The sequence below is a fragment of the Nerophis lumbriciformis genome, linkage group LG22 (assembly GCF_033978685.3).
Source record: "Nerophis lumbriciformis linkage group LG22, RoL_Nlum_v2.1, whole genome shotgun sequence".
Taxonomy (NCBI): domain Eukaryota; kingdom Metazoa; phylum Chordata; class Actinopteri; order Syngnathiformes; family Syngnathidae; genus Nerophis; species Nerophis lumbriciformis.
The window spans coordinates 43,281,143-43,304,008 of NC_084569.2; the positions used below are offsets into that span (position 1 = coordinate 43,281,143).

The window sequence follows — 22,866 nt, forward strand, 5'->3', positions numbered from 1 at the left end:
CGTCAGTAACTACAGTTGGTCGCTACATCTGTAAGTGCAAGTTAAAACTCTATTATGCAAAGCCAAAGCTATTTATCAACAACACCCAGAAACGTCGCTGGGCCAGAGCTCATCTAAGATGGACTGATGCAAAGTGGAAAAGTGTTCTGTGGTCTGACGAGTCCACATTTCAAATTGTTTTTGGAAACTGTGGACGTCGTGTCCTCCGGACCAAAGAGGAAAAGAACCATCCGGATTGTTCTAGGGTCAAAGTGTAAAAGGTAGCATGTGTGATGGTATGGGGGTGTATTAGTGCCCAAGACATGGGTAACTTACACATCTGTGAAGGCGCCATTAATGCTGAAAGGTACATACAGGTTTTGGAACAACATATGTTGCCATCCAGGCAATGTTACCATGGACGCCCCTGCTTATTTCAGCAAGACAATGCCAAGCCACGTGTTACATCGACGTGGCTTCATAGTAAAAGAGTGCGGGTACTAGACTGGCCTGCCTGTAGTCCAGACATTGAAAATATGAAGGCTAAAATATGAGAAGGGAGACTGTTGAACAACTTAAGCTGTACATCAAGCAAGAATGGGAAATAATTCCACTTCAAAAATGTGTCTCCTCAGTTCCCAAACCTTTACTGAGTGTTGTTAAAAGGAAAGGCCATGTAACACAATGGTAAAAATGCCCCTGTGACAACTTTTTTGCAATGTGTTGCTGCCATTAAATGACAAGTTAATGATTATTTGCAAAAAAACAAATTAAGTTTCCCAGTTCGAACATGAAGTATCTTGTCTTTGCAGTCTATTCAATTGAATATAAGTTGAAAAGGATTTGCAAATCATTGTATTTTGTTGTTATTTACCATTTAAACGTGACAACTTCACTGGTTTTGGGTTTTGTACAATACTGCAATAAAATCGTACCATGGCCTAGCAATTACCTTCTTCTTGTCTGCTTCTGCTTGCTCTTACTTGGTATGTAACATGTTTAACTTCGTCCTCCAGTGATAATGCTACTTCTAAAGAAAAGTAGTTAATTTGCCACAATGGCGGTGATCATTATTAACTCAGGGGAGCAGCTCCACACTGTGTATGGACATACAATAGCCGCCTTAATTGGCCTGGGGCCGGTGTTGTCCAGACCATAGCCTTTGGGCTGGAATTTGGCGGTTTCAAAGATTCTAGTCAGCCCTTTTGGGAAATTAAAGGTTCACCTGAGCAGACATAATGCAGCACCACAGTAATTCAAGATGGGCCTGGAAACATCCTCAGCAGCAATCCCAAACCAGCCGAACCTGAGAGACGGCGAGAAGCTTCCATTAACCCGAGACTCCAATCAGACACGCGGATGATCATTATAGACTCTTGATTGTAAATTGGACAAACTTACCTTGACGTGGCCCAGCCAATCAGCAAACTGGACGACCCCCAAATCAAAATCCCAAGGCCAAGGCCAATGGCCTTAACGATGGGAACGACCGTTATACTCCCTGCAAATGACAAGACGTACAACGTTCAACCCAAGTACTCCATGAGTATAAGTGAGAACACTCCTCGCATTTTAATCAAACATTTCTTATGACGTTTTATCTTGTCCAGGGATACAACGGAAAGAAAAACTGCTCACTGTAATGTGGACATCATTAGACAATTTTGATCAGTACCATATTTTGCGAACCATAGGGCGCATTATTTATTTTTCTAAATGTCAAAGACTTCCTTGTGGTCTACATAACATGTAATGGTGGTTCTTTGCTCAAAGTGTTGCATGGATGATGTTTTACACATCATCTTCAAGTCTCTTTCTGACAGTCTCTTCAGGATGCGCCGTTTTGTGGGTGGTCTTATTTACGTGCCTCCACTTGGACATCTTCTTCTCCCCGTCATCTTTGTTGTAGCGGTGTAGCGTGCAAGGACGACACAATTTCCCCATTAATTTGAGCGAGGATGAAAGATTTGTGGATGAGGAAAGTGAGAGTGAAGGACTAGAGGGCAGTGGGAGCCATTCAGATAGGGAAGATGCTGTGAGACCTGATATTCAGCTGGGAATGACTAAAACAGTAAATAAACACAAGACATATATATACTCTATTAGCCACAACACAACCAGGCTTATATTTAATATGCCACAAATTAATCCCGCATAACAAACACCTCCCCCCTCCCGTCCATATAACCCGCCAATACAACTAAAACACCTGCACAACACACTCAATCCCACAGCCCAAAGTACCGTTCACCTCCCCAAAGTTCATACAGCACATATATTTACCCAAAGTCCCCAAAGTTACGTACGTGACATGCACATAGCGGCACGCACGTACAGGCAAGCGATCAAATGTTTGGAAGCAGCAGCTGCATGCGTACTCACGGTACCGCGTCTGCGCATCCAACTCAAAGTCCTCCTGGTAAGAGTCTCTGTTGTCCCCGTTCTCCACAGGCCAATGGTAAAGCTTGACTGTCATCTTCAGGGAATGTAAACAATGAAACACCAGCTGTGTTTGTGTTGCTGCAGCCGGCCGCAATACACCGCTTCCCACCTACAGCTTTCTTCTTTGCTGTCTCCATTGAACAAATTGCAAAAGATTCATCAACACAGATGTCCAGAATACTGTGTCACGCGCTGACGTCATAATACCGAGACGTTTTCAGCAGGATATTTCGCGCAAAATTTTAAATTGCACTTTAGTAAGCATGTGTTGCAATGTTAAGATTTCATCATTGATATATAAACTATCAGACTGCGTGGTCGCTAGTAGTGGCTTTCAGTAGGCCTTGAAGGGTTCAATGTTCCTGAGACAATGGAAATGGAAATAGAATTGTCTCACATCAACTTATATATATCAATATGATATTAGTACATATGCATTTATTAATATACAAATACAAATGTGATATACAAATAAATAATTTTCATAAATAAACGCATATTTGTAAATATATTTTTGAGATTTGAAAATATATACAAATAAAATGTGACATACAAATAAATCAAGAATTTGTATAAATAAATGTGTATTTGTCAATATATTTTGGACATTTGAATATAAATATGCTTGATTTTGTATTTGTAATTGTATTGAATTTGCATATGTAGATTGCTTTTTTGCCGATGAGACATTTCTACCACAAACCAGATGCACAAATAAATGTGACCTACACACTCCCCTGAACAACCAGCAGAGGGCATTGCAGCCAGAGCCACACATTGCACTGATAAGAGATCAGTATCTGCATCGGGACAAGGTCATTAATCGGCATTGATTCCATAAAATAAGTACCTAGCACGGTCTTTCAGATAAACTGGATAAATTAGCATTAACTAATACAACGCTAACATTAGCTAGCTCAGGCTCGTTGTGCGTTCTCTTTGTAAAGACATGGATTGTTTTTGTGCAGAGAACTCCGGGCATTTTGCATATAATGCAATACAATGGTCTGTGACCCAGACCGCTCTGACTGCAGTGCCCTCTGCTGGTTGTAGGTCACATTTATTTGTGCATCTGGTTTGTGGTAGAAATGTCTCATTGACACAAAAGCAGAAAAGCGATCCACATATGCAAATTCAATACAAATACAAAATTTAAGCATATTTATATTCAAATCTCAAAAAATAAATGTACAAATATACATTTATTCATACAGATTCTTGATTTATTTGTATGTCACATTTTTATATTTATATACATTTTATTTGTATATATTTTCAAATCTCAAAAATATATTTACAAATACCCGTTTATTTATACAAATTATTTATTTATTTGTATATTTGTCAATGTATGCATATGTATTAATATCATGTTGATATATATAAGTTGACGTGAGACAATTCTACTTCCATAAATGAGCGGTCCTGATCAACATTTTTGGCCTCCAAATTGATCTAAACTTCGAGTCCTGATCCAATACTTCAACAGTAGTTTATAGAACTGAAAATGTTTTGGAGCAAGTAACTAAAAAGTTATCTATTTTAGAAAGTGCGTATTATTACATTTATAAGTTCCTCGTATTGTTGTGAATCAGATTATGTATTAAATGTGTGGTATTAAATGCTACTTACCGTATTTTCCGGACTATTAGGCGCACGTAAAATCCTTTTTTTCCCCCTCAAAACTCGACAGTGCGCGTTATAACCCGGTGCGACTAATGTACGGAATAATCCTGGTTTTGCTTACCGACCTCGAAGCAATTTTATTTGGTACATGGTGAAATGATAAGTGTGACCAGTAGATGGCAGTCACACATGAGAGATACGTGTAGACTGCAGTATGATGGCAGTCACACATAAGAGATACGTGTAGACTGCAATACGATGGCAGCCACACATAAGAAATACGTGTAGACTGCAATATGATGGCAGTCACACATAAGAGATACGTGTAGACTGCAATATGATGGCAGTCACACATAAGAGATACATGTAGATTGCAATATGATGGCAGTCACACATAAGAGATATGTGTAGGTTGCAATATGACTCAATTAAACAACAGCAACATTTTATATGTTCCATTGAAAATATAAAACATTACACACGGCACTCAAATCTATCAAAATGTTTTAGTAGGACTTTGGGCAAACCCTCCAAATTCCAGCATCAATTTATTTCCCCAGACAAATGTTTTGTATCATCACGATGACAGCATGTCAACCATTTATGTAAGTTTTGGTGGTAGTCTGCGTTTAACACTCTATTGCGTTTTTTTTGGCCAATTCCATGATTCTATCACCGCTTCTGTTAACGGGGAAATCAGGGGGCCCCGGGTAAGTATCCCGCGAAAATGACAAAATTCAGCATGGGAGTTAGTGCAGTACCTGTAGCCCAGATGATACCTCCGAGCATGGCAAACGGATGGAACTTTGGAGAGTGCAGCATCAGGTCTCCCAACATGGACACCGCCCATATGGCCGCACAGTTCACCCACTGGAAAAACATGCCTGCCCAGACAATACAAACTGTTACTCCAAAAAGGTACACCGTCTTTTCCTGTCCCTTTATGGACTAATGTCAACCACAAAATAAACCATTTATTTTTAATTGTTTATAAATGACCAGACAACATTTAACGGCAACACCCCTTAACACTTAAAAAAGAGGAAATTAATTTGCCTGAGCATGAAAACTAATATAAAACATACACACATATAAATACATATAAATGGGTTTCGTAATAGCAGTTGAAATAAATAAAATATGCGCATGATGATTTTGGAGGCTAGAAAAAATGATAAGTAGCCATAGAGCACCACAATGAACGTGTTTAGCTAAGAATACTTGCCAGGGGTGCCAAGTGGGGGCCACGGGCCATTTTTAGCTCGCAGCATGTTTTATGTGCTTGGCACACTCTGAAATTTGAAATAAATCAATCATTAATAAGATACACTAGTAGACAGAACACTGAGAAACAGCGGAGGAGTCAGTGGGGATTTTGTTATACCGAGCACAGTAAATTTATTTTGCTATTCATAAAAATAAAAAACAGAAGAAAGAAACAGACGTACCAATTCATTGATGGTGGCAAAACTATTGAGTTCAATATCATTTATTCATTTATCGTTTGAGTCACACATTAAGAGTGTTACTAAAACGGACTTCTTTCATCTCCGTAATATCGCTAAAATTCGTTCCATTTTGTCCACAATCATCATTCATGCGTTCGTTGCGTCTCGTCTCCATTAGGGATGTCTCAATCCAGGTTTTTGCACTTCCGATCCGATACCGATATTGTTTTTGCACTTCTGATCCGATACCGATACTGACCGATACCGATACTGATCGATACTGGCCTATCCGAGCATGTATTAAAGTTTAAAGTTATCTAGCCTACTTAGTTGTCAGAATGATGTTGAAAAGGGTTTTAGTACTCTTGATAACAACTAGCCAGCTGAATTAGGGGAGTTTGAATAATACACAATGGTTGGTAACAAGAAACTGACCTGTTTATTCAAGGATAACACAAAATAGACAAAATGATACATGACAAACAGAAATGGCATCATTGAACTAGGGCTGGGCGACATGGCCTTTTTTTAATATTGCGATATTTTAAGGCCATATTGCGATACACCATATATATGTGGATATTTTGCCTTAGCCTTGAATGAACACTTGATGCATATAATCACAGCAGTATGATGATTCTATGTGTTTTGATTGATGGATTGAGACTTTTATTAGTAGGTTGCACAGTGAAGTACATATTCCGTACAATTGACCACTAAATGGTAACACCCCAATAAGTTTTTACACTTGTTTAAGTCGGGGTCCACTTAAATTGATTGATGATACAGATATATACTATCAGATATATACTATCATCATAATACAGTCATCACACAAGATAATCACATTGAATTATTTACATTATTTATAATCCGGGGTGTGGAGGGGGGCGCCGGATGTAAGTGTCAAAGTTTGATATGAGAATATATCTAAAGTTAAAATATAGGGTAGAAATGCACCCATTTGCAGGAAATGTAGTCTTGATTTTCTTTCAAGGCTTGCATGTCTACATTAAAACATTCTTCTTCATACTGCATTAATATATGCTACTTTTAAACTTTCATGCAGAGAAGGAAATCACAACTAAATAGATCACTAATTTTTTCAGACGGTGTTGATCTGGAAATGTTTGCCTCAGCATTTTGATGGTGTGGACGTGTGGCACCGAATGGAGATAAGCGTCTCGACAGACGTTACAATATTTGAACAATGATGACGAAAACTGTTTTCTCTGTCGTGTCCGTGTGTCAAAAATTGTTATGCGCTTATTTTTTTATTTGATTTTGTGCGTGGCATAGATTTGCCGTGCGCAGAGGACGTTTGAGCAGGCGCGGACATTAGCGGCTGCGCTAGCATCACAGCTAACGTTAGCCATGCTGCTACCTCTCTGCTGGGAGAGGACGTATACGTATGTGACGTATGACGTGACAGTATGTGACGTATGACGTGACAGTATGTGACGTATGACGTGACAGTATGTGACGTGTGTAAGAAGGAGCACTCGCTGTCTGTGAGAGGGAGACACAGGAAAGAGTGAGAAGAGCCTGTTGTGTAATGCCAGCAGCTAAAATCAACTGCGTGAGATTCCACAGACCTGTGGATGTGTTGAAGGTGTGCTGGAAAATGCGGAACGGAAATTACGGAGCAGCAGAAAAGTGGAATGTATTATTTAAATCGGTGCATTGGAAAACATGGAACGGAGTCTTTTTTAACTGGATCTGGATCGGCATTTTCCCATGCCTTGCCGATACGCATTTTTTGGCAAATATCGGCGGCCGATCCGATCCAAATATCGGATTCGGACATCCCTAGTTTGAGTTTTTTTGGCGGGTTATATGGACGGGAGGGGGGAGGTGTTTGTTATGCGGGATTGATTTGCGGCATATTAAATATAAGCCTGGTTGTGTTGTGGCTAATAGAGTATATATATGTCTTGTGTTTATTTACTGTTTTAGTCATTCCCAGCTGAATATCAGGTCCCACCCGCCTCTCACAGCATCTTCCCTATCTGAATGGCTCCCACTGCCCTCTAGTCCTTCACTCTCACTTTCCTCATCCACAAATCTTTCATCCTGGCTCAAATTAATGGGGAAATGGTCGCTTTCTCGGTCCGAATCGCTCTGGCTGCTGGTGGCCATGATTGTAAACAATGTGCAGATGTGAGGAGCTCCACAACCTGTGACGTCACGCTACTCGTCTGCTACTTCCGGCTTTTTTATCAGCGACCAAAAGTTGCGAACTTTATCGTCGATGTTCTCTACTAAATCCTTTCAGCAAAAATATGGCAATATCGCAAAATGATCAAGTATGACACATAGAATGGACCTGCTATCCCCGTTTAAATAAGAAAATCGCATTTCAGTAGGCCTTTAAGTAGTAGTCCTGCTGTTATTTGATTCTCCGGTTGATTAGTGAAAATGTTTTCTATCAGCGTGGCAAAGTCTACTGTTATTCTGCTTGGTTTTGTGATAAGGGTTTAATAAATTATTACTGTACAATCCTGTTATAAAATCGGTTGTTTTGGTACTCTCCAATAATAAAATCACCGCACACAATTTGGATCTTGTTTGATTTACTAAACAAATAATCCAATCTTTGATTGACTGTGTCTGGACATGATCCTGGCGTTCTATAAACACAACTGACATTTTTTTTTTTTTTTTTTTCTACTTCAATTTCTACAGTTATACATTCAAAAACTCCAGCTATGGCAGTTGATTTGCTGTCAATCTTCCAACATTTTAAATCTTGATTTACAAAAAGTGCTACTCCTCCTCTCCTATTTCCAACTCTGTTTGTGGTGAATAATTCCTAACCATCCAATCTCATTTCACAACACTTGTTCTCATGGAGACAAGTCTCTGAGAGTGCAACAATACTAAATTCTTTGAACTGGCTCAGATATTCTCTAATATTGTCAACATTTTTATACAAGCTACGGCTATTAAAATGTATTACGGTAAATGATTTGATGCGTCCTTTCTGATTTCAATGCGTTAAAAAGACACAAAAAGTGTGTTAATGCCAACACTGCTTGACAGTATAACAAAATAAGTCACACGTATATTCTGTAACATTCTCAGTTTTGGAAAATATTCAAAATAACCTCTTGTATGTAATCTACACATAAATAATGCCTCAAAACAAGTTCATTAAATTTAAACAAAAAACAGCAGACGAGCTCTCGCCCTGCACAGCTGTTTTGTGCTCTGTAGTGTGGATATGGGCTTGTAGATCTTTATTTGCCACAGATTTATACCTTCCTGCTTTGCACACTTTGCATTCTGCTTCCCATGTGTCACGGCCAGGACCAAAACACACATACTTTTCCCGCAAATCATCCGTGAAGTTGCATTTACGTTTCGGCATTTCTTGTTTTCATGTCTGTCTCTCCACTCACTAGCTCTCTCGCCCTCTGTCTCTGCCCCTCCCTCACCAATGCTGCTGCACGCACAATTTGTTTTGTTTTTAACCCCTTCTTAACCCTGGACGAACATTGAAAATACACGCAACTCTAACTCAAAACGCCGGACATTTGAGGCATTTAAGAAACCCCGCCCGGACAGTCCGGCAAAAGAGGACATGTCCGGGGGAAAAAAGAGGACGTATGGTCAGTCTAATTTACATTTAGTGAGAAAATGTGAAGTACTTTATTGACACATCATTTCCAGGTGTTTGCGGGCCAGATGAAATGATGTGGCGGGCCAGACGTGGCCCACGGGCCTTGACTTTGACACCTTTGGCTTAGCATCTCCTACTAAATGTTTAAAAATGAAAAATTTCCCCGCGAATCCCGAAGGGAATAAGCGGTAGACAATGGATGGATGTATGCCTAAATGTGTACACCATAGGGATGTCCGATAATGGCTTTTTGCCGATATCCCGATAATGTCCAACTCTTTAATTACCGATACCGATATCAACCGATATATACAGTCGTGGAATTAACACATTATTATGCCTAATTTGGACAACCAAGTATGGTGAAGGTAAGGTCCTTTTAAAAAAAAAAAAATAAAATAAAATACATAAATTAAAAACATTTTCTTGAAAAAAAATAAAGTAAAACAATATAAAAACAGTTACATAGAAACTAGTAATTAATGGAAATGAGTAAAATGAAGTGTTAAAGGTTAGTACTATTAGTGGAGCAGCAGCACGCACAATCATGTGTGCTTACGGACTGTATCCCTTGCAGACTGTATTGATATATATTGATATATAATGTAGGAACCACAATATTAATAACAGAAAGAAACAACCCTTTTGTGTGAATGAGTGTAAATGGGGGAGGAAGTTTTTTTGGGTTGGTGCACTAATTGTAAGTGAATCTTGTGTTTTTTATGTTGATTTAATTAAAAAATAAAAAATAAAAAAATACCGATAATAAAAAAAACGATACCGATAACTTCCGATATTACATTTTAACGCATTTATCGACATCCCTAGTACACCACTGATGGACCCAAACTACTGCACTGTAGCTGCTAGAACTTCTTGTACTCGTGACTTTTGTTCACTTGGATTCCAAAGTCATTGTTCAAAAGGACGTTGTGAAAGGTTCATCCAAGAAACGTCACTTACCATCTCCGGTCTCGACTCTTTTGACGGGAACAAAGTTGCTGCCGTAAAGCAGCACCGCGGCCACGTTGGCAGCTAAGCCGTACGCAAAGCGCGTCATGTTGGTGGAGTTCCCACTCGGCGTGTCGTCTTCCGTCACTTCGCCGCCTTCATGAGTGGGGAAAAAAAGACACTTGTCAAATGTTGCCGTGAACGACCGCGAAGATGCCGCTCTCTGCTGACCTTGTCTTGGCCTCATTCCGTTGCCATGGCAGCCGGCCAGCAACAGTGTCATTGCGGATAAAAGACACTTTGCCAGCAGCATGTTAGACACTTTGCCAGCAGCATGTTAGAGTTACAATCAGATATCACAGCTGGACGAGTCCACACATCCACGGCAGGCGGACGTGGAGGGGAGCTGGGGCTCCACAGGTGCTGTCAATCAACCAATCACTGCACATGTGCAGCCAGGAGGGGGCGGGGCTTACATTAGGCTCTAACTCAGTGGTTCTTAACCTTGTTGGGGGAACCTCAGCCTTCTTTAGTGAAAAATAATGTTTTTATTTTTTTTCAAATTCAAGTTAAGTTGAAGTTAAAAGTTAAAGTAGCAATGATTGTCACACACACACAGTAGTTGTGGTGATATTTGTCTTCTGCATTTGACCCATATCCTTGTTCACCCCCTGGGAGGTGAGGGGAGCAGTGGGCAGCAGCGGTGCCACGCCCAGGAATAATTTTTGGTGATTTAACCCCCAATTCTAACCTTTGATCCAAACCATCCCCCTCTGTTGCGAGTTGTTGTGATTATATGTAACATGTTTACACACTCCTCAGCCTTCCCGGTAAGGTCTATTTGGGTGTACTGGAGAGGAGGCTACGCCGGATAGTCCAACCTCGGATTCAGGAGGAACAGTGTGGTTTTCGTCCTGATCGTGGAACTGTGGACCAGCTCTATACTCTCGGCAGGGTCCTTGAGGGTGCATGGGAGTTTGCCCAACCAGTCTACATGTGCTTTGTGGACTTGGAGAAGGCATTCGACCGTGTCCCTCGGGAAGTCCTGTGGGGAGTGCTCAGAGAGTATGGGGTATTGGACCGTCTGATTGTGGCAGTCCACTCCCTGTATGATCAGTGCCAGAGCTTGGTCCGCATTGCCGGCAGTAAGTCGGACACGTTTCCAGTGAGGGTTGGACTCCGCCAAGGCTGCCCTTTGTCACCCATTCTGTTCTGAACTTTTATGGACAGAATTTCTAGGCGCAGTCAAGGCGTTGAGGGGATCTGGTTTGGTGGCTGCAGGATTAGGTCTCTGCTTTTTGCAGATGATGTGGTCCTGATGGCTTCATCTGGCCAGGATCTTCAGCTCTCACTGGATCGGTTCGCAGCCGAGTGTGAAGCAACTGGGATGAGAATCAGCACCTCCAAGTCCGAGTCCATGGTTCTCGCCCGGAAAAGGGTGGAGTGCCATCTCCGGGTTGGGGAGGAGATCTTGCCCCAAGTGGAGGAGTTCAAGTACCTCGGAGTCTTGTTCACGAGTGAGGGAAGAGTGGATCGTGAGATCGATAGGCGGATCGGTGCGGCGTCTTCAGTAATGCGGATGCTGTATCGACCCGTTGTGGTGAAGAAGGAGCTGAGCCGGAAGGCAAAGCTCTCAATTTACCGGTCGATCTACGTTCCCATCCTCACCTATGGTCATGAGCTTTGGGTTATGATCGAAAGGACAAGATCACGGGTACAAGCGGCCGAAATTAGTTTCCTCCGCCGGGTGGCGGGGCTCTCCCTTAGAGATAGGGTGAGAAGCTCTGTCATCCGGGAGGAGCTCAAAGTAAAGCCGCTGCTCCTCCACATGGAGAGGAGCCAGATGAGGTGGTTCGGGCATCTGGTCAGGATGCCACCCAAACGCCTCCCTAGGGAGGTGTTTAGGGCACGTCCGACCGGTAGGAGGCCGCGGGGAAGACCCAGGACAAGTTGGGAAGACTATGTCTCCCGGCTGGCCTGGGAACGCCTCGGGGTCCCACAGGAAGAGCTGGACGAAGTGGCTGGGGAGAGGGAAGTCTGGGCTTCCCTGCTTAGGCTGCTTCCCCCGCGACCCGACCTCGGATAAGCGGAAGAAGATGGATGGATGTTTACGTGTGCTATGCTAAATGAGGTTTTTTCCCTTAGACTCAGTCTGGACCCCCTCCCGAGGGTCCAGCCTTTGACTGATGTTTTTTACTCTTCCCCCCTTTCCCAATATCACCTCATTCCCACCTTTTTTAAGGAGCGCCATAAGTGGCTGATTCGTCGGCGGTCCCGTCTTGTCTCCCTGGAACGTATGTCTGCTCTTAGTGGGACTGTGCCCAAAATGAAATTTCAGTTTTTATGTGTCTTGTACATGTTAAAGAATGGACAATAATAAAGCATCCTTAATCTTGATGCTGAGTGCCAAGCAGGGAGGTAACGGTTCCCATTTTTATAGTCTTTGGTATGACTCGCCCAGGTTTGAACTCACAACCTACCGATCTCAGGGCGGACACTCTAACCACTAGGCCACTGATTAGGTCAAGATAAAGTTATATGTTTGTTTTACTGGTGAACACAATGAACCGTGCATGAACATCACCTTGTTCAAAGAACAAAACCAACACAGTGCATAAACTCACAACAAATGACACACCTGCAAATCAGATGGAAAATTAGAAGGAATATAGTTTGGGGGTATCCATAATACGTCGATAGGCAGAAGTTATTATTTTCACCATGAGTCGGGTGTGTCTTGACCTCCGCGATGGAGGCTCCGCCGAACCCCTGAGGCCGACCCACCGAACCCCTCGGGTTCGATCGAACCCAGGTTAAGAACCACTGCTCCAACTAGATGAGGTCATTCCTTCATGTGAATGCTCCAATGCTGATAGAAAATGTGGGAATTGTGGCACTTTGAAGAATGTTGAATATGCTACAAAGACAACATATTTGATGTTCAAACTCATAAACATTTTTTTTTTGCAAATAATCATTAACTTTAGAATTTGATGGCAGCAACACGTGACAAAGAAGTTGGGAAAGGTGGCAATAAATACTGATAAAGTTGAGGAATGCTCATCAAACACTTATTTGGAACATCCCACAGGTGAACAGGCTAATTGGGAACAGGTGGGTGCCATGATTGGGTATAAAAGTAGATTCCATGAAATGCTCAGTCATTCACAAAGAAGGATGGGGCGAGGGTCACCACTTTGTCAACAACTGCATGAGCAAATTGTTGAACAGTTTAAGAAAAACCTTTCTCAAGCAGCTATTGCAAGGAATTTAGGGATTTCACCATCTACGCTCCGTAATATCATCAAAGGGTTCAGAGAATCTGAAGGTTTAAGCCTGTGATCTTTGATCCCTCAGGCTGTACTGAAACAACAAGTGACATCAGTGTGTAAAGGATATCACCACATGGGCTCAGGAACACTTCAAAAACCCACTGTCAGTAACTACAGTTGGTCGCTACATCTGTAAGTGCAAGTTAAAACTCTCCTATGCAAGGCAAAAACCGTTTATCAACAACACCCAGAAACGCTGTCGGCTTCGCTGGGCCTGAGCTCATCTAAGATGGACTGATACAAAGTGGAAAAGTGTTCTGTGGTCTGACGAGTCCACATTTCAAATTGTTTTTGGAATATATATATATATATATATATATATATATATATATATATATATATATATATATATATATATATATATATATATATATATATATATATGTATGTGTGGGGAAAAAAATCACAAGACTATTTCATCTCTACAGGCCTGTTTCATGAGGGGGGTACCCTCAATCGTCAGGAGATTTTAATGGGAGCATTCACATACCATGGTTTATATAGGGCACAGAGTGGGTGGGTACAGGCTGGCCTAGGGGCGTGGTGATTGGTTCATGTGTTACCTAGGAGGTGTTTCCGTCTATGGCGGCATGTTGTTACAATTTCGCTGCGCTTGTTGAGGGATGACAGGTCTGGACGGTAGATAATAAACAGTTTCTCTTTCAAGCATAGGTTGCATCTTTTATTACCACTATTGTAAGGTGTGCTGGATGCAAGAATTTGCCATGTTATTGAATATTCAACATTATTGTCTTTGAGGTCCCAAATGTGTTTGCTGTGTTCTGTGGTATTTCGCAGGTTTTTGTTCCTGAAAGAAGCCTTGTGGTTGTTCCATCTGGTTTTGAATTCACCCTCGGTTAATCCTACATATGTGTCGGATGTGTTAATGTCCTTGCGTATTACCTTAGATTGGTAGACAACTGATGTTTGTAAGCATCCCCCATTGAGGGGGCAATCAGGTTTCTTTCGACAGTTACATGCTTTGTTGGTTTTGGAGTCGTTCTGACTGGGGGTCGACGGCTCATTTGCAATTGTTTTGTTGTGGTTTGAGATGATTTGTCGTATATTGTTCATGCAGCTGTAGCTCAATTTGATGTTGTTCTTGTTGAATACTTTTCTTAGGTTGTTGTCTTTGGGAAAGTGTTTGTCAATCAGGTTGAGGAATTTGTGTCCAATGTTCGTTGAGACGTTTTTGCTGTATGGGGGGTTGTACCAGATGATGCCGTTTCGTTTTCTGTTCTTTTTTGGCTGGTTTCCTGGCGTGGGTTCATAGGTGAGGGTGAAATTGTATCCGCTTTCATCAAGGGCTTTTTGGTACGGGGGGGTTGCTTGGTCAAATTCAGCTTTGCTAGATGACAGCATCGATAGCCTTTTATTGATTCCGGTAGGTATTCTTTTCGTGGTGGTGGGTGGATGGTTGCTGTCATGGTGCACGTATTGGAGTGTTGTGTTGGGTTTCGTGAATGGTTGGTAGCTGTTATTTCTCAGGTTGAAAGTTACGTCAAGAAAGTTGACGGTTTGCTTGTTGGCTTCAATCGTGATCCGTAGGCCGTTCTCTTTGAAAATTTGGCATATGCGCTTCTTGGTATTCTCGCTGCTCCTTGGCGAGGCGCGACACACTGCCGATTGAGGGTACCCCCCTCATGAAACAGGCCTGTAGAGATGAAATAGTCTTGTGATTTTTTTCCCCACACATACATATATTGCGCTCTACTACGGTATCGAGCACTATTTTTTGGATAACCTTATTAAGACATATATATATATATATATATATATATATATATCCATCCATTTTCTACCGCTTATTCCCTTTGGGGTGGCGGGGGGCGCTGGAGCCTATCTCAGCTACAATCGGGCGGAAGGCGGGGTACACCCTGGACAAGTCGCCACCTCTATATATATATACATAGTACAGTACACAGTAATGAAAACACAGTTGTTCTACTAACTGTACTGTACTTGCTGCTTACTTAAAAAAAATAATAACACTTACCTTTCACTATTTGAGTAGCCTTTGTTCTGCCATTTGAGTACTGGCGAGCGATCTCTGAATCCGGGAACATATCCTTCACGGATTTGTTGGAAACATCCGCAAATGAGAAGGGGATGTTGTTTGCAGCTATCAGCATAGCCATCTTTGTCTCGCATATGTTACACCATCGGGTCTCCATTTAGCAAGGTGGGCCATAATACTGCGTTGTGCTTCTCTGACCGTTCATGAGTGACTATATCCATTCAGCCACCGTGTTATGGCTTATAGATAAACCTATGGATAACAGAGACATATATAATAGTCTCCTTTTCAGGTGAGAGAGGACGCTAAAGGCAGTGCCTTTAAGGCACGCCCACAATATTATTTGTCCGGCTGGAAATTTTGGCCATTACTACTTGCCGTAGTTTTGAAGCAATGCATGATGGGAATCCGGATGTTGTGTGTCAGTGTATGAACGTTCCGGCTGGAATAAACACACGCTGAGAAATAGCTCCATGCTTGCCTACTTTATGGCTTATAGATAAAGCTATGGATAACGGAGACAAATATAATAGTCTCCTTTTCAGGTGAGAGACGACGCTAAAGGCAGTGCCTTTAAGGCACGCCCACAATAAAGTTGTCCGCCTGGAAATCGGGAGAAATTCGGGAGAATGGTTGTTCCGGGAGATTTTCGGGAGAGGCAGTGAAATTTGGGAGTCTCCCGAAAAATTCGTGAGGGTTGGCAAGTATGGTTGAAATGGTTGGTGTTGGAACTTTTCAAATTGGTGGAGAAATGTTGAAGTAGTAACATTTTTAGTTGAGAAATGGTATTAAAGAACTCCTGGAATTTCGGGAAAACCGGGAATTTTTCCAGTTCGAAAAACAACTTCATTTTTGTCCTGATTAAGAGGAATATTTAGACGGTGGAACGGTTGAAGTGGGTTGAAAAACGTGGAAGGAGTAGTCGCCAAAACAAAAAGGGTCAAAAAAGGGTTTGAAAAAACGGGAATCCTGGCAATTCCTAGAATTTTTTCGAACTTTGATGAATGATCATTTGAATTTCCAGGATGGTGGAATGTGTTGAATGTGGAATAGTTTGAATCGGTTGAAAAATGTGGAAATGGTGAAAGTTAGAAAAATGGCCAATTCATTTTTAATGGGAAAAATGTCCCGGAAATCTGGGAATTTTTGGAATTTGTCACGGGAAAGCCCGCGATTCCCGAATAGGCTGAACAGTTTGAAGTTGGAACGGTTGGAATCGGGTGAAAAATGTGGAAGGTAGAGAGCGCCAAAATCTGGAGAAGAAGAAGTTTAACGAGAAGAGGCCATTCCTGAAGGAATTGCGTGTAAATGCTCCAATACTGAAGTTGAAGTGAAATGCTGACAGCAGGGGCGACGAAAATGGGGGGTAAAGGAGACGGATTCTAGGGGCCCATGATGGAGGGGGGCCCAGAGAGGCCCCTAATGATGATGAAATTATAATACAGAAAAAATAATGACACTGTGTTGGGGGCCCTGTAAAGATTCTTTTCATGGGGCCCAAAATCCCTAGCGGCACCCCTGGCTGACAGAATGTAGTATGAATGTAAGAATAGTTTGAATGTTGAAATGGTTTGAATGTTGAAAAGCTGACGCTGAACTGAAATGCTAATGGAACGTAGGATGAATGTAGTAATGTTTTAAATGTTGAAATTGTTTAAACGCTTAAATGGTTTGAATGTTGAAGAGTTTGAATTTCCAGGGAAACCGGATTTTGGTTTGGAACTTGGGAAAGTGTTAGTTTGAATGTCCAAGATGAGAGGAATGTGTTGATGTTGGAATGGTTTGAATAGGTTGAAATCTGTGGGAATTGTGCAACTTGCAAAAATGTCCCATTCATTTCAAACGGAACTTCCTGGAAATTTGGGAAAAGCGGGATTTTTTTTGAAAATGATTAGGATCATGAATGTCCTGAATGAGCTGATTGGTTGGTGTTGGAATTGTTTAAATCGGTCAAGAAATGTTGAATTAGTAATAGTTTTTAATTGAGAAATTCCTGGAATTTTGGGAAAACAGGGAATTTGTATAGTTCCTTAACCAACTTGGTTTTTGTCCTGAATATGAGTGTTTTGACGGTGGAAAATGTGAAAGGAGTATTCGAACTTAAGAAGGGTGGAAAATAGGTTACCATAAAACGTGAATTCCTGGAAATTTGTTGAATGTGGAAAAATGCTAGCTTGAATTTCCAAGATGAGTTGAATGTGTTGAAGGTGGAATGTTTTCAATCGGTTGAAGAATGTGGAAGTTTGAAAAATGGCCAATTCATTTTGAACGGGGAAAATGCCCCCCAAAAAAGGAACTATGGGAAATCCGGGAAATTATTTTCGAATTGTTGAAGTAGAGCACACAATTCCTGAAGAGGCTGAATATTTTGAAGTTGCAACAGTTTGAATCAGATGAAAAATGTGGGAATTGTGGAACTTTGAAGAATGTCCCATTGATTTCAATAGGAATTCCAGAAAAATTGGGTATTTCGGGAAAAGCGGAAATTTCTTTGAAAATAGTAAACAACTTAAATAGTCTGAAATGGTTGGTGTTGAAATTGTTCAAATCGGTCGAGAAACTTTGAAGTAGTAACATGTTTAATTGAGAAATGGTATTATGGAATTTCGGGAAATCTGGGAATTTTTCCAGTTCAGAAAACAATTATTATTTTTTTTTGTCCTAATCAAGAGACATTTTTTGACATTGGAACGGATGAAGTGGGTTGAAAAATGTGGGAGGAAGAGTCACCAGAAAAAAGGGTGAAAATAAGGCTTTGGAAAACCAGGATTTCTGGAAAATCCTGGAATTGTTTTGAACTTGGAAAAAGAGTAGTTTGAATTTCCAGAATGGTGGAATGTGTTGAAGGTAGAATGGGTTGAAAAATGTGGAAATGGCGGAAGTTTGAAAAATTACCAATTCATTTTAAATGGGAAAAATGTCCCGGAAAACCTGGAATTCTGGGAAATTTAGGAATTTTTGGAATTTGTCAAGGGAAAACCCGCAATTATCGCATAGGCCGAACAGTTTGAAGTTGGATCGGTTTGAATCGGGTGAAAAATGTGGTCTGTCAAAGATCCTTCATATGACAGGAGCATCTTGCTGTTTTAAGTAACTGCTGCTGTAAAAATAAATACAACTGCTAGTCAAAGATCCTCCACCTGACAGGAGTGTTTTGCTGTTTTTAAGAATCAGCTGCTGTAAAAAAAAAAAATGCTAGTCAAAGATCCTCCATATGATAGAAGCATTTTGTTGTTTTTAAGAATCAGCTGCTGTAAAAAAAAAAAAAAAAAAAAAAACGCGAGTCAAAGATCCTCCATATGTTTGTTGTGTTTGTTTGGTCTGAGAAGTGAAAGAGAACTCCAAAACGCTCCTGTCATATAGAGGATCTTTGACGAGCATTTGTATTTATTTTTATTTTGACAGCAGCAGATCCTTAATCAGAATCAGAAATACTTTATTAATCCCCGAGGGGAAATTAAGATTTTCAGCACAATCCCATTCAAGATCAGGCAAACATTACAGGGAGACAGAACAGGATCAAACATTACAGGGAGACAGAACATGATCAAACATTACAGGGAGACAGAACCGGATCAAACATTACAGGGAGACAGAACAGGATCAAACATTACAGGGAGACAGAACAGGATCAAACATTACAGGGAGACAGAACCGGATCAAACATTACAGGGAGACAGAACAGGATCAAACATTACAGGGAGACAGAACAGGATCAAACATTACAGGGAGACAGAACAGGATTAAACATTACAGGGAGACAGAACAAGATCAAACATTACAGGGAGACAGAACAGGATCAAACATTACAGGGAGACAGAACAGGATTAAACATTACAGGGAGACAGAACAGGATCAAACATTACAGGGAGACAGAACAGGATCAAACATTACAGGGAGACAGAACAGGATCAAACATTACAGGGAGACAGAACAGGATCAAACATTACAGGGAGACAGAACAGGATCAAACATTACAGGGAGACAGAACAGGATCGCTGACGGGTCTGTCAACTTCCAGCGGCTCTTACAAAAAAGGTGAGATACAGGTAAAAAATTGGGGAGGGGGCGAGAAAAAAAATTGGTCTAAGCCTGGGCCCCTGGAGAGGGGGTCGGGACTGAGGCCAAGGGAAAAAACAACTCATAGCCATAGCACACATCCCTCCTACATGTGTGTAAGAGGGAAAGATCAAAGAGCACAAAGTACATTAAAGACATTAAAAGAGCAGAGCTGATGCAACCAGACACTTCTACACAAAGCTAGGAATATAAAAGTTAAAAAAAACATATACACTGTGGTGGTCTCTGCGGTGGAGGGAGCATGACCAGAGAAAAGAGCAGACCCATCAAAGCAACCAAGAGAGCCGACTCCAATCTCGGCCGCCCACTAACTCGGCCAGTGTCCAGTCCGCATGGATGAGCGAGGAAATGATGAGCGTAAAACAACAAGACGCTCCTGTCATATAGAAGATCTTTGACTAGCGTTTTTATTTTTCATACAAACCCCGTTTCCATATGAGTTGAAATTGTGTTAGATGTAAATATAAACGGAATACAATGATTTGCAAATCCTTTTCAAGCCATATTCAGTTGAATATGCTACAAAGACAACATATTTGATGTTCAAACTCATAAACTTTATTATTTTTTTGCAAATAATCATTAACTTAGAATGTCATGGCTGCAACACGTGCCAAAGTAGTTGGGAAAGGGCATGTTCACCACTGTGTTACATGGCCTTTCCTTTTAACAACACTCAGTAAAGGTTTGGGAACTGAGGAGACACATTTTTGAAGTGGAATTCTTTCCCATTCTTGCTTGATGTACAGCTTAAGTTGTTCAACAGTCCGGGGGTCTCCCTTCTGCTATTTTAGGCTTCACATTTTCAATGGGAGACAGGTCTGGACTACAGGCAGGCCAGTCTAGTACCCGCACTCTTTTACTATGAAGCCACGTTGATGTAACACGTGGCTTGGCATTGTCTTGCTGAAATAAGCAGGGGCGTCCATGGTAACATTGCCTGGATGGCAACATATGTTGCTCCAAAAGCTGTATGTACCTTTCAGCATTAATGGTGCCTTCACAGATGTGTAAGTTACCCATGTCTTGGGCACTAATACACCCCCATACCATCACACATGCTGGCTTTTACACTTTGCGCCTAGAACAATCCGGATGGTTCTTTTCCTCTTTGGTCCGGAGGACACGACGTCCACAGTTTCCAAAAACAATTTGAAATGTGGACTCCTCAGACCACAGAACACTTTTCCACTTTGTATCAGTCCATCTTAGATGAGCTCAGGCCCAGCGAAGCCGACGACGTTTCTGGGTGTTGTTGATAAAACAGTTTTCGCCTTGCATAGGAGAGTTTTAACTTGCACTTACAGATGTAGCGACCAACTGTAGTTACTGACAGTGGGTTTCTGAAGTGTTCCTGAGCCCATGTGGTGATATCCTTTACACACTGATGTGGCTTGTTGATGCAGTACAGCCTGAGGGATGGAAGGTCACGGGCTTAGCTGCTTACGTGCAGTGATTTCTCCACATTCTCTGAACCCTTTGATGATATTACGGAGCGTAGATGGTGAAATCCCTAAATTCCTTGCAATAGCTGCTTGAGAAAGGTTTTTCTTAAACTGTTCAACAATTTGCTCACGCATTTGTTGACAAAGTGGTGACCCTCGCCCCATCCTTGTTTGTGAATGACTGAGCATTTCATGGAATCTACTTTTATAGCCAATCATGGCACCCACCTGTTCCCAATTAGCCTGCACACCTGTGGGATGTTCCAAATAAGTGTTTGATGAGCATTCCTCAACTTTATCAGTATTTATTGCCACCTTTCACAACTTCTTTGTCACGTGTTGCTGGCATCAAATTCTAAGTTAATTATTATTTGCAAAAAAAAAAAATGTTTATGAGTTTGAACATGAAATATGTTGTCTTTGTAGCATATTCAACTGAATATGGCTTGAAAAGGATTTGCAAATCATTGTATTCCGTTTATATTTACATCTAACACAATTTCCCAACTCATATGGAAACGGGGTTTGTAAAAAGGATAATTGACTAGTGTATCTATATTGTTTTTCTGCAGCATGAGCAAATCCTTAAACACAGCAAAACACTGCTGTCATATGGAGGATCTTTGACTAGAGTTTTTTTTAATTTTTACAGCAGCAAAACCTTTAAAAAAAAGAAGCAAAACACTGCTGTCGTATGAAGGATCTTTGAATAGAGTTTTAATGTTTTTATTTCTAAAGCAGCAGATCCTTGAAAACAACAAAATGCTCCTGTCATATAGAGGATCTTTGACTAGCATTTTTGTGTCTTTTTACTGCAGCAAATCCTTAAAAACAGCAAAACGCTCCTGTCATATGAAGGATCTTTGACTAACGTTTGTTTTTATTTTTGTTTTTACAGTAGCAGATCCTTAAAAATAACAAAACACTCCTTTCATATGGGGATCTTTGACTAGCGATTTATTTTTATTTTTACAGCAGCAAATTCTTGAAAACAGCAAAATGCTCCTGTCATATGAAGGATCTTTGACTAGCGTTTTTTATTTAATTTATTATTATTTATTTTTTTTACAGCAGTATAGCCTTAAAAAAGCAACACACTCCTGTCATATGAAGGGTCTTTGACTGGTGTTTGTATTTGTTTTAATTTTTTCTTACAGAAGCAGACCTTTAAAAACAAAAGGAAACTCCTGTTTTATGGAGGATCTTTGACTAGTGTTTTTTTCTTTATTTGACAGCAGCAGATCCTTAAAAACAGCAAAACGCTTCTGTCATGTGGAATATCTTTGACTAGCATTTTTATTTTTACAGCAGCAGAACCTTAAAAAGACCAAAACATACCTTTTATATGAAGGGTCTTTGACTAGTTTTTTCATTTGTTTTATTTTTACAGCAGCAAATCTTTAAAAACAGCAATACGCTCCTGTCATATGGGGATCTTTGACTAGCATTTGTTTTCTTTTTGACAGCAGTATATCCTTAAAAACAGCAAGACGTTCCTGATGTATGGAGGATCTTTGACCAGCATTTGTTTTCCTTTTACGGCAGCAGATCCTTAAAAACAACAAAACACTCCTGTCATATGGAGGATCTTTGACTAGAGCTATTTTCTTTTTACTGCAGCAGATTTTAAAAAACAGCAAAACACTTCTGTCATATGAAGGATCTTTGACTAATATTTTTATTTTTTCAGCAGCAAAACCTTAAAAAAAAGTAAAACACTGCTGTCGTATGGAGGATCTTTGTCTAGAGTTGTAATGTTTTTATTTCTAAAGAAGTAGATGCTTAAAAACAAGAAAATGCTCCTGTCATATAGAGGATCTTTGACCAGCATTTGTGTTTCTTTTTACAGCAGCAAATCCTTAAAAACAGCAAAACGCTCCTGTCATATGAAGGATCTTTGACTAACGTTTGTTTTTGTTTTTAC

The 22,866-nt window shown here is 40.8% G+C and overlaps 1 protein-coding gene across 1 annotated transcript in view; it reads right to left on the reverse strand.

The window, feature by feature from the left end:
• Nucleotides 1-10,381, reverse strand: part of LOC133615040 (transmembrane protein 144-like) — a 47,578-nt gene extending 37,197 nt beyond the window's left edge. The window contains exons 1-5 of the mRNA XM_061973376.1: nt 10,300-10,381; nt 10,081-10,224; nt 4,809-4,931; nt 1,381-1,480; nt 1,205-1,285 (exon numbers count right to left, since the gene is read on the reverse strand). Coding sequence (XP_061829360.1) covers nt 1,205-1,285; nt 1,381-1,480; nt 4,809-4,931; nt 10,081-10,224; nt 10,300-10,381 — 530 coding nt within the window. The remainder of the gene's footprint in view (nt 1-1,204; nt 1,286-1,380; nt 1,481-4,808; nt 4,932-10,080; nt 10,225-10,299) is intronic.
• Between the last annotated feature and the right edge of the window lie 12,485 nt (nt 10,382-22,866).